Source organism: Entelurus aequoreus, linkage group LG06 (assembly GCF_033978785.1).
Source record: "Entelurus aequoreus isolate RoL-2023_Sb linkage group LG06, RoL_Eaeq_v1.1, whole genome shotgun sequence".
Taxonomy (NCBI): domain Eukaryota; kingdom Metazoa; phylum Chordata; class Actinopteri; order Syngnathiformes; family Syngnathidae; genus Entelurus; species Entelurus aequoreus.
This window is the reverse complement of record NC_084736.1, coordinates 37,844,390-37,860,637: the sequence shown is the minus strand read 5'-3', so window position 1 is coordinate 37,860,637 and position 16,248 is coordinate 37,844,390. Positions and strand designations below refer to the sequence as shown.

Genomic DNA, 16,248 nt, shown 5'->3' with positions numbered 1-16,248 from the left:
TTTTTGATTCAACAGTCGACTGAGTCCCTGAAGCAGTCAGTCGATTTATTAGGACAACAGGTGACATCATTTAACAGCCGTCTGACTAGAACCGAAGTTACAGTGGGTGAAAACTTTGAAAAACTCACCGAGATGGAAGCCGCTGTGAAGTCTCTGCAGTCCCAAACTACGGTGCTCCTGGAACGTGTGGACGACCTCGAAAACCGGTCCCGCCGCTCTAATTTGAGGATTATCAACATCCCAGAGGGAAGCGAGAAGGAGCAGGATCCGACCAAATTTGCGTCTGACTTGCTAATGGCGATAGCGGGTCCTGATGTCTTCAGCAGCCCACCGGAGATAGAGAGAGCTCACCGCTCCCTCGGTCCCAGACCACTGGATGCTGGCGCCGGAAAACCGCGGACTTTCATCGTTAAATTCCTCCGTTTCCAGGAGAAAGAAAAAGTTCTCAGATGGGCCAGACAACATAAATTGGATTACCGCGGCACCGAGCTGAGAGTTTACCCGGACATCAGCCCTGCTTTGGCCAAGAAACGAGCTGCTTTCAACCCCGTCAAAAATGCGCTCTACCTGAAAGGAATGAAATTTCGCTTGCTGCACCCCGCCCGTCTCCAGGTATCCTTCAGAAATGAAAACTTGTACTTTGATTCTCCACAAAAAGCCCATGACTTCTACGACGAGCGCATCGCTCCCACAGGTTAATGGAAGATGACTTTGTATGGAAGACGTTTCAGGCCAAAAGTACGTTGAAGAGGACATTAACGGGTGCGTCAGAAAAACAATGGACATTGTTTATCCAGGCTTGCAGGCAACTAATCATCCTGCTGTGTAACTTATTTGAGGTATGGTTATATTTGTTGGTCAATTTCTGCAATACAACTTTTTTTTGCTTATTCCTATTTAAGTGTCACCTACTGTACATTATAGACACATTAGCAGATACAGGAGCCCTATCTGCTCGGTGATATTAGTTCACAGATTAATGTCATACGGAAGTAACAGAGTTTATGGAGTCCCGCTGCTTGTTCTAGTTCTTAGGACAAGCTTAGGGTGGTTTAGGAGTGTATATTTGTTCTTTGTTTCTATGGGTTTTTGGGGGGGGGTTTTGTGTGTTAGGTCCTACAAATTTGTCTTTTCTTTTAGTCCTATCTGTATGTTAATACCACTTCCTTCTACAAGGCATTGTGTCATCTCACCATATTTTTTACAAATGTGATTATGGCTAATACAAACAAAAAAGGGTTATCTTGCTTGAGATTTGTTTCTTGGAACGTTAAAAGGATCAATGGCCCAGTTAAAAGAGGTAGAGTATTTTCCCATTTAAAACACCTTAAAACTGAAATTGCTTTCCTACAAGAGACTCATCTGACCACTAAGGATCACCATAGATTAAAGGCCTCATGGGTTGGACAATCTTTTCACTCGAATTTTAGCAGCAAAGCAAGGGGCACAGCTATTTTAATACACAAAAGAATCCAGTTTAGCCCAACAATTGTCATAACTGACCATCAAGGTCGTTTTATAATAGTCTCGGGTTCTCTTAGTAATATGTCTGTTGTCCTTGCCAACCTTTATGCACCCAATTGGGATGATGAAGCATTTATTAGGAAAGTGTTTTCATTTTTGCCAGACCTCAGTTCCCATCGTTTAATATTGGGGGGGGACCTGAACTGTGCAATAGACCCGTTGCTAGACAAATCTAGTCCAAGGCAGGGCCCTCCATTAAAAATGGCCAAAACAATTTCAAATCTCATGGGTCAAATAGGAGGTGTGGACCCGTGGCGCTTTCTTTACCCAGATAAAAAACAATTCTCTTTTTATTCTCAGGTCCATAAAATTTTTTCAAGGATTGACTACTTTTTCATAGATGATAATCTCCTTCCGGCTGTCGATAATGTAGAATATTCAACAATAGTAATATCTGACAATGCTCCATTGTCACTTGATCTTTCGTTTACACTCTTTAAAAAAACGCAGACTCCATGGAGGTTTAATTGCACACTACTCAATGATGACGGATTCTGCAAAACAATTTCCAAAGTGATAGATGATTTTCTTGTCACCAACAACTCTACTCCCATATCCCCGTCTTTACTCTGGGAGACATTAAAGGTGGTAGTCCGGGGAGAGATTATTTCTTATTCAGCAAGACAAAACAAATTGAGAAGACAAAAACAGGAGCAGCTCATGGAAAGTATAACAGAATTGGACAGACAACTATCAGTATCTCCATACCCTGATCTGGTTAAAGATAGACAAAATCTGCAAATGAACTATAATTTATTGTCAACACAAGAAACTGAAAAATTACTCTTACGATCGCGTGGCTTCCTGTACGAGCACGGTGAGAAGGCAGGGCGCCATCTATCATGCCAAATTAAAAGCCAGTCAGCATCTCGACAAATTCGACAAATCAGAACCCTCACAGATGAACTTACAGTCATTCCTTCAGTCATTAATGACACCTTCAAATCATTCTACTCTGAATTATATACTTCACAATGCGCTGCTGATAAAACAATCATGTTGCGTTTCCTGGATAACTTGAAATTTCCATCCATAACTACTACTCAAGAGAGCGCTTTGGATCAACCTTTAGTAGTCCGGGAAATTGTAGATTCAATTAAACTAATGCAGAGCGGCAAGGCCCCTGGCCCAGATGGCTATCCTATAGAGTTTTATAAAAAATTCTCAGATAAACTGACTCCTCTCCTTTTAAATATGTACAATGACTCTCTGGACCGGGGTACCTTGCCTCGAACTCTCACCGAAGCGTCAATAACTTTTATTACTAAAACCGGGCAAAGTTGATTCTGACTGTAGTTCTTACCGTCCCATCTCTCTCTTAAACGCTGATTATAAGATTTTAGCTAAAGCACTGGCCCTTCGCCTTGAATCAATTTTACCAAACATCATATCACCTGACCAAACTGGGTTTATGAAAAACCGGCACTCTTTTTCCAACATTCGTAGCCTTCTTAACATTATTTTTTCTCCAGCATCCGAGGAGACGCCAGAAGTGGTGGTCTCTTTGGATGCAGACAAAGCTTTCGACAGGGTGGAGTGGGGATATTTATTGGAGGTCGTAAAGAGGTTTAACATTGGGTCTAAATATATATCTTGGATAGCACTTCTATACTCTTCTCATAGGGCTGCCGTAAGCACAAATGGGATGTTATCCCTATTTTTCACACTTGGCAGAGGTACACGCCAGGGGTGCCCTCTAAGCCCATTGTTATTTGTTACTGCAATCGAACCCTTGTCCATTGCTCTTAAATCGGCCGGTATCAGTAAAGGAATCCATAGATGCGGTCTAGAACACACACATTCTCTATACGCGGATGATTTACTATTGTTTATATCTGATCCAATCTCTACCATTCCAAAGATTATTGAATTGCTAAACAATTTTGGATCATTCTCTGGCTATAAATTGAATTTCGCTAAGAGTGAATGCTTCCCTGTGAATAATTTGGCCCTTGAGATCCCTGATGGATATTTCCCATTTAAGATGTCCAGGAATAGCTTCAAGTACTTAGGTGTACATATTTGTCGCAAGCTACCAGCTCTCTACAAGGACAATTTTCCACCTCTAATCGACAAACTTAAATTAGATTTGGATAGGTGGAATGATTTACACATAACTATTGCTGGCAGGGTAAACTGCGTCAAAATGAATGTGCTTCCTCGATTTTTGTATTTGTTTCAATGTTTGCCTATCTTTTTACCCAATTCCTTTTTTTGCATAATTAACAAACTAATTTCATCCTTTATATGGAAAGGCAAGACTCCCAGGATTAGAAGAGAGTTCCTGCAAAGGCATAGGTCCGTAGGTGGTTTATCACTCCCTAATCTAAAATACTACTATTGGGCAGCTAACATACACAAAGTGACTCTCTGGATCCAAGAACCTGAATTAATCTGGTGTAAATCTGAAGCTGGTTCCTGTTCTACCTCTCTCTTGGATCTACTTACATCAAAATTACCTTATCGACCATCCCAATTTACTTGTAGTCCAATCGTCATTTCTACCCTTAGAATCTGGTCTCAATTTAGAAATACTTTCGGCCTGCAGGGCTTATCCAACCACAGCCCCATTCATAATAACCACCTCTTCCTCCCTCCTAGCAGAGATGTAGCGTTTTCTCTATGGAAGCAGTCAAGACTTAGCAGGCTAAAGGACTTATATATTGGTGATGTCTTCGCAAGTTTCAGTGAACTGTGTAAAAAATTTGACCTACCAAAATCTCACCTATTTCGATACTTTCAGGTTCGTAATTTTGTTAAATCAAATAGTCTCTTTTTCCCTAATACTCCACCTAATTCGCTAATTGACTCAATTTGAGATATTCCCACAAATCAGAAAGGCCTAATCTCCAAAATCTACATCTTAATATCCCAGTTTAGTAAAACGTCTCTTGATAAAATCAGAGGGAATTGGGAAGAAGAGCTTGGCAGATCTATAGATGATGGAGATTGGGATTCTGCCTTAACCCGAATTAACAACAGTACATCCTGTTCAAGGCTTAATTTAATACAATTTAAGGTTGTCCACCGTATTTATTTCACCAATTCCAAACTCTCGAAAATATACCCCAATATCTCGGATACTTGTAACAGATGTCACATGTCACCTGCAAACATGACGCACATGTTTTGGTCTTGTCCCCATTTGCTGGACTATTGGACAACTATTTTCAAACACCTTGCTAAGGCATTGGATTTAAACCTGACACCATGTGCAGAAATGGCCATTTTTGGGACGGTATCAGATCCCCAAATAAGGAGAACATTTAAGGATAGTATCGCCTTTGCATCCTTATTAGCACGTAGGAGAATTTTGCTGGAGTGGAAGTCACCATTTTGCCCCAAAGCCTCCTTATGGCTTAAAGACCTTATGATTTATTTAGATCTGGAGAAAATAAAGTTCAATCTTAGGGGGGCACCTGGGAAGTTTTATTCTGTTTGGGGCGGTGTGGTTGACTACGTAGCTAAATTAAAGACGCTATAGGACACATGGAAAGTTCACCTTTCACAAACCAGCTTCCTTTTTAATTTTTTATTTACATTTATTCTGGGTGTATATTTACTATCTGCCTATGTTGAGAAGAAAGTGATGTACTAATTATTTTCCATTTGTGACTGTACCTTTAACTTATGTAGGACCTGGGGAGTATAAAAACTATTTATACTTACTAAAGCGTCCCATGTGTGATGTCTGTAGGAGTGTTTTCATGCATATTTGTATGTGCTATCTGAATGTAATAAAGGTAGAATCGTTAGCATTAGCTAACATGCTAACAGGTTTACGAGTGTCTGGTTAGTATTATTAACTTACAATGGCATTCTTTTTGTATTGTTTCACTTTCACAAATTCCTCAGTAAATTCACCAAAACGTCATCGTGGAGTTATTCAATCAATCAATCAATCAATGTTTATTTATATAGCCCTAAATCACAAAAGTCTCAAAGGGCTGCACAAGCCACAACAACATCCTCGGCACAGAGCCCACGCAAGGGACGTCGATGTGAATGACTATGATTGAGTCTGTTTACCTCAGGGGTCCCTAAACTTTTTGAATCAGGGGCCGCATTGGGTTAAAACAATTTGGCCGTGGGCCGGGCTGTATATATATATATATATATGTACATATATATATATATACTTATATATAACTATATATATATATATAGTTATATATATATATATATAACTATATATATATATATAACTATATATATATATATAGTTATATATATATATATATATATATATATATATAGTTATATATACAGTATATATTTTCCTTGCGCACTAATTGACTGAAAGAGCGCACACTTGTCACATTATCGATGGGAAAATGCATTTTTAGACAATTGATTTGCCTGAGCAGCTAGGGGACACCGAGAGTAACAAGCGGTAGAAAATGGATTAGAAAGGACAGATTTAAAATAATAATCCTTTTTTTTTAAATTACTTTTTTTTCTTTTTTTTTTAAACTTGGGACTTCCCGCGGGCCGTAGTTTGGGGACCCCTGGTTTAGCTGATTGGAGAGCTAGCTTCCACAGCTAGTGGGTCCATGACGATTACTTCTGTTTTGCTTGATCATCCGTTTTACTGCCGCGTTACAGACACCCTTTGGAAACAATTAAGGTATGTAAATAAACTTTCTGTGTAAATAACTAATTTCACAAGGTATATATCTGCCACTTATAGTTCGATGCGAATGTGCTCTATAGTCCGCAAAATACGGTACATTGTTTCTCATGGAGACGTTTGCTAAGTTCGTAAATGGAGGTCCCACTGTACTTAATAATGCCATACCACCCGGGCAGTAGAGCAGCAAGGTGACATGGCGTCAGAGACAAGCAATACACAGCAGCATGCAGCAAGTAGCGATCAGGCAGCCGACATATTAATCAACGTCAATAAAGTGCATTACATCCTCAAATACTCTAAATGCCAGCTTCAAAGAAACACAATTGAGGGAATACTAATAATCTGGTCTTTCATCAGATGGTTTGAAGGATTCGACTGGGATGGACTCAGTAGAGGAACACTAAATCCACCACTCCCCCCCAAAGTAAGTGCTGGGTATTCCTTCTTTCCTAGTTACGCCATCTTTGTGTTGCCAAATTGATTTTGTGTTTGTTTGTCCTGAAGGTGAAAGAGGCTTTACACAGCAGCAGTGCATGTGGTGACTATGCAGGAGGCGCAGCAGAGATGTGCACAATATGGCAAGACTTCTGATAGACTGCCACCACAACGTGTTATACTATCAGCAGATATTGTTAGCATCTCTCGTTGGCGGAGGTGTTTTTTTCCAATGAAAAATTATATGCTACTGCCGTGTATGTCATTACATTTGATGCAATAAACAGCTTTATCTCAAAGTGTGAATGAGATTTTTGAAGTTCAATTTCTGAATTTGGAGTAACAATGACTCAAAGATGTAGGGCTTGCATTTTGCAGCAACGTTGCAAGCCCATGCAAAATTCAGGCCAAAAGTCCGAATCTGAAAAGAAAAAAATGTTTGAATCTAAAAAGAAAAAAATGAAATTGGAAATGAAATAAAAAAATTAGACTTGAATCTGAAGAAAACAGAAGCTTGAATACATCATAACATTTGAAAGTGAAAAATAAAATAAAAGGATTTCTTCAAAATAATTACAAGAGTGAATGATAATTATATTCAGCTATTTCAGCACCTCCACCACCAGCAAACATTCAAGCACCAATGTGAGGGTCTTGAAGCCAGGATTGAACCTGGAACTCTCAAATTGATGGCACAGCTGCTCTACCCATCTACATGTACAAATATGTACACATTTGTACAAGTATGTACACACACACACACACACACACACACACACACACACACACGCATATATATATATATATATATATATATATATATATATATATATATATATATATATATATATATATATATATATATATATATATATAAATATATATATACATATATATATATATATATATATATATATATATATATATATATATATATATATATATATATATATATATATATATATATATATATATACAAACCCCGTTTCCATATGAGTTGGGAAATTGTGTTAGATGTAAATATAAACGGAATACAATGATTTGTAAATCCTTTTCAACCCATATTCAATTGAATCCACTACAAAGACAAGATATTTGATGTTCAAACTCATAAACTTTATTTTTTTTTTGCAAATAATAATTAACTTTCATGGCTGCAACACGTGCCAAAGTAGTTGGGAAAGGGCATGTTCACCACTGTGTTACATGGCTTAGAATTTCATGGCTGCCACACGTGCCAAAGTAGTTGAGAAAGGGCATGTTCACCACTGTGTTACATGGCCTTTTCTTTTAACAACACTCAGTAAACGTTTGGGAACTGAGGAGACACATTTTTTAAGCTTCTCAGGTGGAATTCTTTCCCATTCTTGCTTGATGTACAGCTTAAGTTGTTCAACAGTCCGGGGGTCTCCGTTGTGGTATTTTAGGCTTCATAATGCGCCACACATTTTCAATGGGAGACAGGTCTGGACTACAGGCAGGCCAGTCTAGTACACGCACTCTTTTACTATGAAGCCACATTGATGTAACACTTGGCTTGGCATTGTTTTGCTGAAATAAGCAGGGGCGTCCATGGTAACGTTGCTTGGATGGCAACATATGTTGCTCCAAAACCTGTATGTACCTTTCAGCATTGATGGCGCCTTCACAGATGTGTAAGTTACCCATGTCTTCACAGATGCTGGCTTTTCAACTTTGCGCCTATAACAATCCGGATGATTCTTTTCCTCTTTGGTCCGGAGGACACGACATCCACAGTTTCCAAAAACAATTTGAAATGTGGACTCGTCAGACCACAGAACACTTTTCCACTTTGTATCAGTCCATCTTAGATGAGCTCAGGCCCAGTGAAGCCGACGGCATTTCTGGGTGTTGTTGATAAACGGTTTTCGCCTTTGCATAGGAGAGTTTTAACTTGCACTTACGGATGTAGCGACCAACTGTAGTTACTGACAGTGGGTTTCTGAAGTGTTCCTGAGCCCATGTGGTGATATCCTTTACACACTGATGTCGCGTGTTGATGCAGTACAGCCTGAGGGATCGAAGGTCACGGGCTTAGCTGCTTATGTGCAGTGATTTCTCCAGATTCTCTGAACCCTTTGATGATATTACGGACCGTAGATGGTGAAATCCCTAAATTCCTTGCAATAGCTGGTTGAGAAAGGTTTTTCTTAAACTGTTCAACAATTTGCTCACACATTTGTTGACAAAGTGGTGACCCTTGCCCCATCCTTGTTTGTGAATGACTGAGCATTTCATGGAATTTACTTTTATACCCAATCATGGCACCCACCTGTTCCCAATTTGCCTGTTCACCTGTGGGATGTTCCAAATAAGTGTTTAATGGGCATTCCCCAACTTTATCAGTATTTATTGCCACCTTTCCCAACTTGTTTGTCACGTGTTGCTGGCATCAAATTCTAAAGTTAATGATTATTTGCAAAAAAAATTAAAAATGTTTATCAGTTTGAACATCAAATTCCTGGGAAACTTATCAAGGAGCTTTTTGTATTAATAGGTCCATCAGTGTTAAATATTATAAACTTACCACTTTCCTCTGGCACTGTTCCACTAGCATTCAAAAAAGCGGTTATTCATCCTCTACTCAAAAGACCTAACCTCGATCCTGACCTCATGGTAAACTACCGGCCGGTGTCCCATCTTCCGTTTATCTCGAAAATCCTCGAAAAAATTGTTGCACAGCAGCTAAATGAACACTTAGTGTCTAACAATCTCTGTGAACCTTTTCAATCCGGTTTCAGGGCAAATCACTCTACGGAGACAGCCCTCGCAAAAATGACTAATGATCTATTGCTAACGATGGATTCTGATGCGTCATCTATGTTGCTGCTTCTTGATCTTAGCGCCGCTTTCGATACTGTTGATCATAATATTTTATTAGAGCGTATCAAAACACGTATTGGTATGTCAGACTTAGCCTTGTCTTGGTTTAACTCTTATCTTACTGACAGGATGCAGTGCGTCTCCCATAAAAATGTGACCTCGGACTATGTTAAGGTAACGTGCGGAGTCCCCCAGGGTTCGGTTTTTGGCCCTGCACTCTTTAGTATTTACATGCTGCCGCTAGGTGACATCATACGCAAATACGGTATATAGTCGATTCTATATATATATATATATATATATTAGGGCTGTGAATCCTTGGGTGTCCCACAATTCGATTCAATAGCGATTCTTGGGGTCCTCATTTGATTCAAAATCAATTTTTTTTTCAATTCAACACGATTCTCGATTCAAAAACGATCTTTTTTCCCGATTCAAAACATTTCTCTATTCATTCAATACATAGGATTTCAGCAGGATCTACCCCAGTCTGCTGACATGCAAGCAGAGTAGTAGATTTTTGTAAAAAGCTTTTATAATTGTAAAGGACAATGTTTTATCAACTGATTGCAATAATGTAAATTTGTTTTAACTATTAAATGAACCAAAAATATGACTTATTTTATCTTTGTGAAAATATTGGACACAGTGTGTTGTCAAGCTTATGAGATGTGAAGGAGTGTAAGCAACTGTGACACTATTGTTCATTTATTTTTATTTTTATAAATGTCTAATGATAATGTCAATGAGGGATTTTTAATCACTGCTATGTTGAAATTGTGACTAACATTGAAACTGTTGTTGATAATATTCATTTTTGTTTCACTACTTTTGGTTTGTTCTGTGTTGTGTTTGTGTCTCCTCTCAATTGCTCTGTTTATTGCAGTTCTGAGTGTTGCTGGGTCAGATTTGGTTTTGTAATTGGATTGCATTGTTTTGGTATTGCTGTGTATTGTTTTGTTGGATTCATTAATTTAAAACAAATAAAAAAATAAATGTTTTTTTATAATACCGTAATCAAAAAAAATAATCGATTTCTTAAAAATGAGAATCGATTCTGAATCGCACAATGTGAGAATCGTGATTTGAATTTGGAATCGATTTTTTCCCACACCCCTAATATATATATATATACACATATGTGTGTATATACGGTATATATATATACATATGCACACACACACACACACACACACACACACACACACACACACACACACACACACACACACACACACACACACACACACACACACACACACACACACACACACACACACACACACACACACACACACACACACACACACAGTCTTTCTGTGTGGAGTTTGCATGTTCCCCCTGTGACTGCGTGGGCTTCCTCCCACCTCCAGATTCCCTGAGTGAACAAGCGGTAGGAAGTGGTTAGGGATATATATATATATATATATATATATATATATATATATATATATATATATATATATATATATATATATATATATATATATATATATATATATATGTGTGTGTATATATATATATATATATATATATATATATATATATATATATATATATATATATATATATATATATATATATATATATATATACAGAATATAACATAATCTCAAATATCAAAATATTTCAAAGTGAAAAATGAAAATAAAGAATTCATCCAAAAAAAGAGTGAAACATAATTACAGAATATTCAAGCTGAAAAATACATGTGTCCACATATTTTAAGTTTGAATACACTAGTGTATTTTTTTAAAATTCTACATCCAAACTTGATTCTTCAGTTTCAAAGTTTAGCCCACTGCTAATTATGTGTGATTTTAAGTAAACAGGAAGTGGTTAAGTTATGATTTTGATTTCAAAATAAAGACGCACATTGTTAAATAAATCGCCTGAATAAACACACAGCTAATATCATATGTATGTTCTACATGTGTATTACCTGTACGTTTTTTCTTGTTATAGTCACTATATTTGTCACATTTTGTCCACTGCAGTGACAAAAATATGGACACCTAAAAAGACCACTTTCCTTTTTAAGTCAACCATACTTTTATTTTGAAAGTCACCGCAGGAAACAACCGATGATAAACACAAAGCTTTGTGGCAAACGGACTCCGATGGATGACGGAAAGTAGTTTTGCAGCATAAAGTCATCTCTCGCACAGCTCGGGACTAAAAGGTGATGCACTTTTATTTTCTTCTTTCCTCCTCCTTTACAACATTGGCGGACTTTTTCCATGCTTTTTTAACAGTAAAGCTGAGTAAAGTTAGGCTGCTTTGCTAGCTGGCGCCTGTTGAGGCTGCAGGGTCTCACTAAACACAAACGCATCATTTTAATGACCAACTGATACACATTGATCTTTTAATCGGTCATTTATCGAATTTATCGTCCTTCACGAGCTTCTACATTTAAACATCAACTTTGGTGAATTTCGCCACATCCCGCGGTCACTGATTCGATACACCTGTACAATAACTGATTGGATACACCTGTACATTGGATACACATGTACAATAACTGATTGGATACACCTGAACAATAACTGATTGGATACACCTGTACAATAACTGATTGGATACACCTGTACAATAACTGATTGGATACACCTGAACAATAACTGATTGGATACACCTGTACAATAACTGATTGGATACACCTGTACAATAACTGATTGGATACACCTGTACAATAACTGATTGGATACACCTGTACAATAACTGATTGGATACACCTGTACAATAACTGATTGGATACACCTGTACATTGAAGACACCTGTATAATAACTGATTGGATACACCTGTACAATAACTGATTGGATACACCTGTACAATAACTGATTGCATACACCTGTACAATAACTGATTGGATACACCTGTACAATAACTGATTGGATACACCTGTACATTAAATACACCTGTATAATAACTGATTGGATACACCTTTACAATAACTGATTGGATACACCTGAACAATAACTGATTGGATACACCTGTACAATAACTGATTGGATACACCTGTACAACAACTGATTGGATACACCTGTACATTGAATACACCTGTATAATAACTGATTGGATACACCTGAACAATAACTGATTGGATACACCTGTACAATAACTGATTGGATACACCTGTACAATAACTGATTGGATACACCTGTACATTGAAGACACCTGTATAATAATTGATTGGATACACCTGTACAATAACTGATTGGATACACCTGTACAATAACTGATTGCATACACCTGTACAATAACTGATTGGATACACCTGTACAATAACTGATTGGATACACCTGTACATTAAATACACCTGTATAATAACTGATTGGATACACCTTTACAATAACTGATTGGATACACCTGAACAATAACTGATTGGATACACCTGTACAATAACTGGTTGGATACACCTGTACAACAACTGATTGGATACACCTGTACATTGAATACACCTGTATAATAACTGATTGGATACACCTGTACAATAACTGATTGGATACACTTGTACAATAACTGATTGGATACACCTGTACAATAACTGATTGCATACACCTGTACAATAACTGATTGGATACACCTGTGCAACAACTGATTGGACACACCTATACATTGGATACACCTGTACAATAACTGATTGGATACACCTGTACAACAACTGATTGGATACACCTGTACAACAACTGATTGGATACACCTGAACATTGGATACACCTCTCCAGTAACTGATTGGATACACCTGTACAATAACTGATTGGATACACCTGTACAATAACTGATTGGATACACCTGTACATTAAATACACCTGTATAATAACTGATTGGATACACCTTTACAATAACTGATTGGATACACCTGAACAATAACTGATTGGATACACCTGTACAATAACTGATTGGATACACCTGTACAATAACTGATTGGATACACCTGTACATTGAATACACCTGTATAATAACTGATTGGATACACCTGTACAATAACTGATTGGATACACTTGTACAATAACTGATTGGATACACCTGTACAATAACTGATTGCATACACCTGTACATTTGATACACCTGTACAATAACTGATTGGATTCACCTGTACAATAACTGATTGGATACACCTGTGCAATAACTGATTGGACACACCTATACATTGGATACACCTGTACAATAACTGATTGGATACACCTGTACAACAACTGATTGGATACACCTGTACAACAACTGATTGGATACACCTGAACATTGGATACACCTCTCCAGTAACTGATTGGATACACCTGTACAATAACTGATTGGATACACCTGTACAATAGCTGATTGGATACACCTGTACATTGGATACACATGTACAATAACTAATTGGATACACTTTTACAATAACTGATTGGATACACCTGAACAATAACTGATTGGATACACCTGTACAATAACTGATTGGATACACATGTGCAATAACTGATTGGATACACCTGTACAATAACTGATTGGATACACCTGTACATTGAATACACCTGTATAATAACTGATTGGATACACCTGTACAATAACTGATTGGATACACTTGTACAATAACTGATTGGATACACCTGTACAATAACTGATTGCATACACCTGTACAATAACTGATTGGATTCACCTGTACAATAACTGATTGGATACACCTGTACAATAACTGATTGGATACACCTGTGCAATAACTGATTGGACACACCTATACATTGGATACACCTGTACAATCACTGATTGGATACACCTGTACAATAACTGATTGGATACACCTGTACAACAACTGATTGGATACACCTGTACAACAACTGATTGGATACACCTGAACATTGGATACACCTCTCCAGTAACTGATTGGATACACCTGTACAATAACTGATTGGATACACCTGTACAATAACTGATTGGATACACCTGTACATTGGATACACATGTACAATAACTGATTGGATACACCTTTACAATAACTGATTGGATACACCTAAACAATAACTGATTGGTATACACCTGTACAATAACTGATTGGATACACCTGTGCAATAACTGATTGGATACACCTGTACAATAATTGATTGGATACACCTGTACATTGAATACACCTGTATAATAACTGATTGGATACACCTGTACAGTAACTGATTGGATACACCTGTACAATAACTGATTGCATACACCTGTACAATAACTGATTGGATACACCTGTACAATAACTAATTGGATACACCTGTACAGTAACTGATTGGATACACCTGTACATTGAATACACCTGTATAATAACTGATTGGATACACTTGTACAATAACTGATTGGATACACCTGTACAATAACTGATTGCATACACCTGTACATTTGATACACCTGTACAGTAACTGATTGGATTCACCTGTACAATTACTGATTGGATACACCTGTACAATAACTGATTGGATACACCTGTGCAATAACTGATTGGACACACCTATACATTGGATACACCTGTACAATCACTGATTGGATACACCTGTACATTAACTGATTGGATACACCTGTACAATAACTGATTGGATACACCTGTACAACAACTGATTGGATACACCTTAACATTGGATACACCTCTCCAGTAACTGATTTTATACACCTGTACATTGAATACACCTGAACATTGGATACACCTCTCCAGTAACTGATTGGATACACCTGTACAACAACTGATTGGATACACTTGTACATTGGATACACCTGTACACAACTGATTGGATACACCTGCACATTGGATACACCTGTACAGTAACTGATTGGATACACCTGTACAACAACTGTTTGGTTACACCTGCACATTGGATACACCTGTACAGTAACTGATTGGATACACCTGTTTAATAACTGATTGGATACACCTGTACATTGGATACACCTGTACAATAACTGATTGGATACACCCGTACAATAACTGTTAGGATAAACCTGTACATTGGATACACCTGTACAATAACTGATTGGATACACTTGTACAATAACTGCTTAGATACACCTGTACAGTAACTGATTGGATACACCTGTTTAATAACTGATTGGATACACCTGTACATTGGATACACCTGTACAATAACTGATTGGATACACCCGTACAATAACTGTTTGGATAAACCTGTACATTGGATACACCTGTACAATAACTGATTGGATACACCTGTACAATAACTGATTGGATACACCTGTACATTGAATACACATGTATAATAACTGATTGGATACACCTGTACAATAACTGATTGGATACACTTGTACAATAACTGATTGGATACACCTGTACAATAACTGATTGCATACACCTGTACATTTGATACACCTGTACAATAACTGATTGGATTCACCTGTACAATAACTGATTGGATACACCTGTACAATAACTGATTGGATACACCTGTACATTGGATACACCTGTACAATAACTGATTGGATACACCTGTACAATAACTGATTGGATACACATGTACATTGGATACACCTGTACAGTAACTGATTGGATACACCTGTACAATAACTGATTGGATACACCTGTACAATAACTGATTGGATACACCTGTACAACAACTGATTGGATACACTTGTACATTGGATACCTCTGTACAGTAACTGATTGGATACACTTGTACATTGGATACACCTGAAAAGTAACTGATTGGATACACCTGTACAACAACTGATAGGATACACTTGTACATTGGATACACCTGTACAGTAACTGATTGGATACACCTGTACAACAACTGATTGGATTCACCTGTACATTGGATACACCTGTACAGTAACTGATTGGATA

General features: G+C 37.5%; 2 protein-coding genes across 3 annotated transcripts in view; both read left to right on the top strand.

Annotated features, from left to right (window-relative positions):
* LOC133652201 (cGMP-dependent protein kinase 1-like) overlaps positions 1-6,862 on the top strand; it is a 42,512-nt gene extending 35,650 nt beyond the window's left edge. For both annotated transcript variants that reach the window (XM_062050688.1, XM_062050689.1), the window contains 2 exons: positions 6,515-6,581; positions 6,662-6,862. In XM_062050688.1, the coding sequence (XP_061906672.1) occupies positions 6,515-6,581; positions 6,662-6,748 (154 nt within the window). In that variant the 3' untranslated portion in view covers positions 6,749-6,862. The remainder of the gene's footprint in view (positions 1-6,514; positions 6,582-6,661) is intronic.
* A 4,655-nt stretch (positions 6,863-11,517) lies between these two features.
* acsl2 (acyl-CoA synthetase long chain family member 2) overlaps positions 11,518-16,248 on the top strand; it is a 111,599-nt gene continuing 106,868 nt past the window's right edge. The window contains exon 1 of the mRNA XM_062050686.1: positions 11,518-11,618. The gene's annotated coding sequence lies outside the window, so the exon portion shown is untranslated. The remainder of the gene's footprint in view (positions 11,619-16,248) is intronic.